This window comes from Mizuhopecten yessoensis, unplaced genomic scaffold (genome assembly GCF_002113885.1).
Source record: "Mizuhopecten yessoensis strain PY_sf001 unplaced genomic scaffold, ASM211388v2 scaffold10977, whole genome shotgun sequence".
NCBI lineage: Eukaryota > Metazoa > Mollusca > Bivalvia > Pectinida > Pectinidae > Mizuhopecten > Mizuhopecten yessoensis.
In genome coordinates this window covers 11511-17003 of record NW_018408816.1, presented here as the reverse complement: position 1 = coordinate 17003, position 5493 = coordinate 11511, and the positions used below count along the sequence as shown (strand labels likewise).

At 38.4% G+C, this 5493-nt stretch overlaps 1 protein-coding gene across 1 annotated transcript in view; it reads left to right on the top strand.

Annotated features, from left to right (window-relative positions):
- The first annotated feature begins 1830 nt into the window (after window positions 1-1830).
- LOC110464259 overlaps window positions 1831-5493 on the top strand; it is a 14069-nt gene continuing 10406 nt past the window's right edge. Inside the window, exon 1 of the mRNA XM_021519369.1 lies at window positions 1831-2402. Within this exon, the coding sequence (XP_021375044.1) occupies window positions 2001-2402 (402 nt within the window). The 5' untranslated portion in view covers window positions 1831-2000. The remainder of the gene's footprint in view (window positions 2403-5493) is intronic.

Genomic DNA, 5493 nt, shown 5'->3' with positions numbered 1-5493 from the left:
AGACAAACATACTCGTTGTACGTGTATAAAGACAAACATACTCGTTGTACGTGTATAAAGACAAACATACTCGTTGTACGTGTATAAAGACAAACATACTCGTTGTACGTGTATAAAGACAAACATACTCGTTGTACGTGTATAAAGACAAACATACTCGTTGTACGTGTATAAAGACAAACATACTCGTTGTACGTGTATAAAGACAAACATACTCGTTGTACGTGTATAAAGACAAACATACTCGTTGTACGTGTATAAAGACAAACATACTCGTTGTACGTGTATAAAGACAAACATACTCGTTGTACGTGTATAAAGACAAACATACTCGTTGTACGTGTATAAAGACAAACATACTCGTTGTACGTGTATAAAGACAAACATACTCGTTGTACGTGTATAAAGACAAACATACTCGTTGTACGTGTATAAAGACAAACATACTCGTTGTACGTGTATAAAGACAAACATACTCGTTGTACGTGTATAAAGACAAACATACTCGTTGTACGTGTATAAAGACAAACATACTCGTTGTACGTGTATAAAGACAAACATACTCGTTGTACGTGTATAAAGACAAACATACTCGTTGTACGTGTATAAAGACAAACATACTCGTTGTACGTGTATAAAGACAAACATACTCGTTGTACGTGTATAAAGACAAACATACTCGTTGTACGTGTATAAAGACAAACATACTCGTTGTACGTGTATAAAGACAAACATACTCGTTGTACGTGTATAAAGACAAACATACTCGTTGTACGTGTATAAAGACAAACATACTCGTTGTACGTGTATAAAGACAAACATACTCGTTGTACGTGTATAAAGACAAACATACTCGTTGTACGTGTATAAAGACAAACATACTCGTTGTACGTGTATAAAGACAAACATACTCGTTGTACGTGTATAAAGACAAACATACTCGTTGTACGTGTATAAAGACAAACATACTCGTTGTACGTGTATAAAGACAAACATACTCGTTGTACGTGTATAAAGACAAACATACTCGTTGTACGTGTATAAAGACAAACATACTCGTTGTACGTGTATAAAGACAAACATACTCGTTGTACGTGTATAAAGACAAACATACTCGTTGTACGTGTATAAAGACAAACATACTCGTTGTACGTGTATAAAGACAAACATACTCGTTGTACGTGTATAAAGACAAACATACTCGTTGTACGTGTATAAAGACAAACATACTCGTTGTACGTGTATAAAGACAAACATACTCGTTGTACGTGTATAAAGACAAACATACTCGTTGTACGTGTATAAATACAAACATACTCGTTGTACGTGTATAAATACAAACATACTCGTTGTACGTGTATAAAGACAAACATACTCGTTGTAAGTTTCATACCTGAAAATAAAACCTGCATGTCCTGCGTTTCAAAGGTCAACTTAAGAAAATATCAAGAAAGATATATAAAATCATATTTCAGGACACCTTAAAATAAATTTAAAATTAAATCGTTTGACGTACAAAAAGAATTTGTATCATTATATTTAGCCAGTGACATTTGATGCACACTCGATCACCCAGACGCTACATAATTCTCATTTATTATTTACTGATCGTTGACCTACCCTGTCAAAACCACAAACATTTACACCCAAGCCTACGGAAGTAGTGTGGTTCAGCCAGCGAGATTGAACAGGTATGCGCTGTGTTATAAGGTTTAAAAGACACACCTGCTGTATGTGTCATGTTACTAAAAATAGCCACGGGAAAATCCAAACCACAGACCGCTAACTGTAGCGATTGCTCTAGCCTACTTTCGGTATATGACGCTCGTTGTTAATGGGTTTCCCCACCAATCGTTTACAGCTCAGCCCAGACTGCTCAGCTAGCTGGGTTTCCCATTACTAATCCCTGTAAACAACCAGACCACTGCCCCGAAGTTACTGACCAGGAAGAATGTGTTGAAGATATCGCTAATATTTTAAGAATATTTCTAAATCGAGAGATGGCTGCAGGGGAATCATCTTCGGAACGAATGGTGGATGAAGAAAGCCATGCCGTCCAAACAAAACGCCCCCAATGTGCGAAACCCCGGACGCTGGCCCTGTTTTTCGTCGTTTCTATTCTTTTAAATTTTTTGTTGGTGTCTATTATGTTGGGACTTTTACTTGCTGGAAAATTGGCTAAAGAACCAGGAACGAGCGATGAACAAGAAGCAAAAACAACTATAAAACCAGCTGTAAAGGGGGCCACGCTCGACCTAAAAAGTGATATGGACCAAGTGTGTATACAATGTGACCCCGGGGAGGGGGTGAAGCTTAACCTCGTTACACTGTATCCTATCAACAACGGTACCCAGCCGCTCTGCTGTACAGAATATACTCAACCTGGACTGACTGATTGGGGGGTAAGTAATAAAACTGACAGTGCTAGGATTGTATGTGTATATGCCTAAAGTATTGTCAGCTTTTAAAGTTTTAAAACACGTCATCAAAAGTGTGTTATTTGTTGCTTAAAATACACATAACTTTATAAAGATTTAGATGTGTTGGTACGCTATATCGTATACAGTCGTTTACAATGCTCCTGATATACCCTCCCCCTATTAAACTCATGGCATACATCTTTTGGCTATCAATTTTGTTTCCTTGAAAGCGATGCACCATACACCACACACCGTAGAAACCATTTTGACAGACAGGCTTGGATCGCCTGCTTTTGACTACACATGTGGTTGTGCATGTACGTGTTGGCCTCGTTTATTTGGTGCTCGACTTTTGGATTGTGTAAATCACTTCTAAATCGACCACAAAAGGGTAATGGCCATAAAGCGCTCTAGCCGGATCTTCAAGTCCCCAGGACCTGATAGTATAGTGTTACGGTATATGTTTGGACCTAAACGGACGTGTTCAGACGTATTATGTGTTTATATAAACTTTTGATAAAAATACCCCCCTCTCCCCCAACAATGATGATATAAACTAGCACTAAAACGCCTAATATTACTCTAAGCACACCAGTTTAGGCATAGTTAAACTGCAACACATTAGCATGTCCCTGTGCTACAGTTCGTGTCTCAAATCGATATTAATAGCATTTGAAGTTAGCGAAAATCTATCTGTTTAATTTACTATGATTGTTGTTTAATTATTTGAATTATACGAAATGTTAGGATGTTAATTATTGTAATCAATACATAATCAATATTTTCATTCTTGGTGGACAGACGATCCCATATCATTTGTGGGTTATGGTTGGACGCGTACTGTGTGATATATATACTAAAGCTCGTGTTTGACAACAAATGTCATGTGGTTATCTGTACCATGTAACCTAGAAGGAGGTACGTAAGGACCTTAAAATAACTATGACCAATACTCCAGTCGTACACGCACGACTTACCGCGATATCGTTTACCTGTCTCTGATGTTATCTTACCTGTGTATGTTTACACCCCAATGCGTGGCTCGATATGTACTGTTTAATTAGTAAGGCCCAAATAAGGAATCAAAATATGTATCACGATAATTATAATCTAAAATTCGTTTGAGGTATTCCACATTTATGCACCCTATCTGTATATATAGAAGTACGTGTAATCATGCTTGGCCTTCCATGCTTTAAGTCATCACTTTTGATTATAATTTTGAGCGCTTGCCCAGGTGAGGAAGGCAGTGGGGTCTGTCCCAATGCCGGGACATACCAGAGTCCATAAAATGGTAGTTGTTATTTCCTGCTTAGTGTTCAGCATTTGGGGAAATGGCAACAACTGGTTCACCCTTTGTCAGTACAATGTGACCGTGCAGAATGCTGTGCTTTGTGCCTTCAGCATGGTGATTGAGTGATGAGACAACACTATACAGTCGGGATTAGATCCGCTCTTCAGAAGGAGACAAATTCATCAATAGACTGCCCCCAGCACAAATACACAACACACATGATGGCACGTCATTAAGTGACCTAGCAGTTGGTAGGACGGTGAACCCTTTACAACCAAGCAACCAACCAACAACCTTGCTTTAAGGACTATTTTACGCTTTGTTGCTATAATATGACCGGATAGAAATTTGCTAGTTGTCTTCGGCATGGTATTTCATTGACGTAACACTCTTAAATTGGCATCAGATCTGCGCTATTACAAGGAGGTAAATACAACAGCATCACCTGTCTCCAGGACACGCATTCATCACAGGCACTCCAGAATTTGTTACAGCTATATTTGGACCTAAACAAATGTGATCCGTGTAACTTTACACGTTTTAGGGGTTAAGATCACCTTTCGGTAAACATACCACCGCCAATGATGATATATACGAGGCGTATATTACACACATAGAGGCACGTCTTAAATGACATTTCTTGTTTATAGGTCGCCAAGCTCCATAAATCAAACCAATACTTTGGGAAAGTCGAAGAAACCCCAATAAATCCACTGCCTTTACACGATTTGGCTTCTCCCTTTGCTGTGCCCCTCAAGACACATTTAGTTAACCCTTTGAAGAAACTCGGACATGGAAAAGTAAAACGCTAAAGTGTTCAAGTAAGGATATTAACAAATCGTTACAGGATGACACTGAAAGCTGCCCCCTTGAGTTGCCTCATTATCGAACCGTTGACACCGTATTAAAAGACCTTACAACATACATGTATCTGTTTCTGTTAAGTCTCTTCATTTTTTTCAAATTATTTACAAAATAAGATTTATTAGTAGTTTACAACTGGAACAAGAAATAAGGCTTGGACACAAAACCCATGCTCGAGAAAAACAACGGTTTCATGATAACGGAGTTCTGCTCCAGACGCTAGGATGGTAAGTTTTTGGAATGACCCTACTTTACGTCAAATAAAGCTGGTGTCAAAACAGTATCGATGGTGTCCGAAGAAAGTTCTTCGGAAAATTGGGGGGTTGAACATAAAATAACACTCCTCCTCGCACATGAAAATGCTTTGTGTTTGAAAAAATACTTGTAGGGAACACACATCTTACGATTTGTACTAAACATGTGATTTCTAAAGCTTGATTGAGACAGTGTTTGTCAGCCTCCTCTCGCCGCATTTTTTAGACTATCGTACGGCGGTTATTACTTCTACATTTTAAGAATTGATAAACATCTCTACATAACCTTACGAAAATCAACCGTAAAATGATACAATTGCAAAGTTAGGATTGTTCAAGAAATATCGACATTAAGTACCTGTGGCGACGAAATTTCAGTTTAAGTTGAAATCAATGTGTTTAATATACCTAGAAGGTAGATATTGTAAACAGTGCCACTCCCCCTCTGAAGCAGAGGACGTAGATATTGTAAACAGTGTAACTCCCCTCTGAAGCAGAGGACGTAGATATTGTAAACAGTGTAACTCCCCCTCTGAAGTAAAGGACGTAGATATTGTAAACAGTGTAACTCCCCTCTGAAGTAGAGGACGTAGATATTGTAAACAGTGTAACTCCCCCTCTGAAGTAAAGGACGTAGATATTGTAAACAGTGTAACTCCCC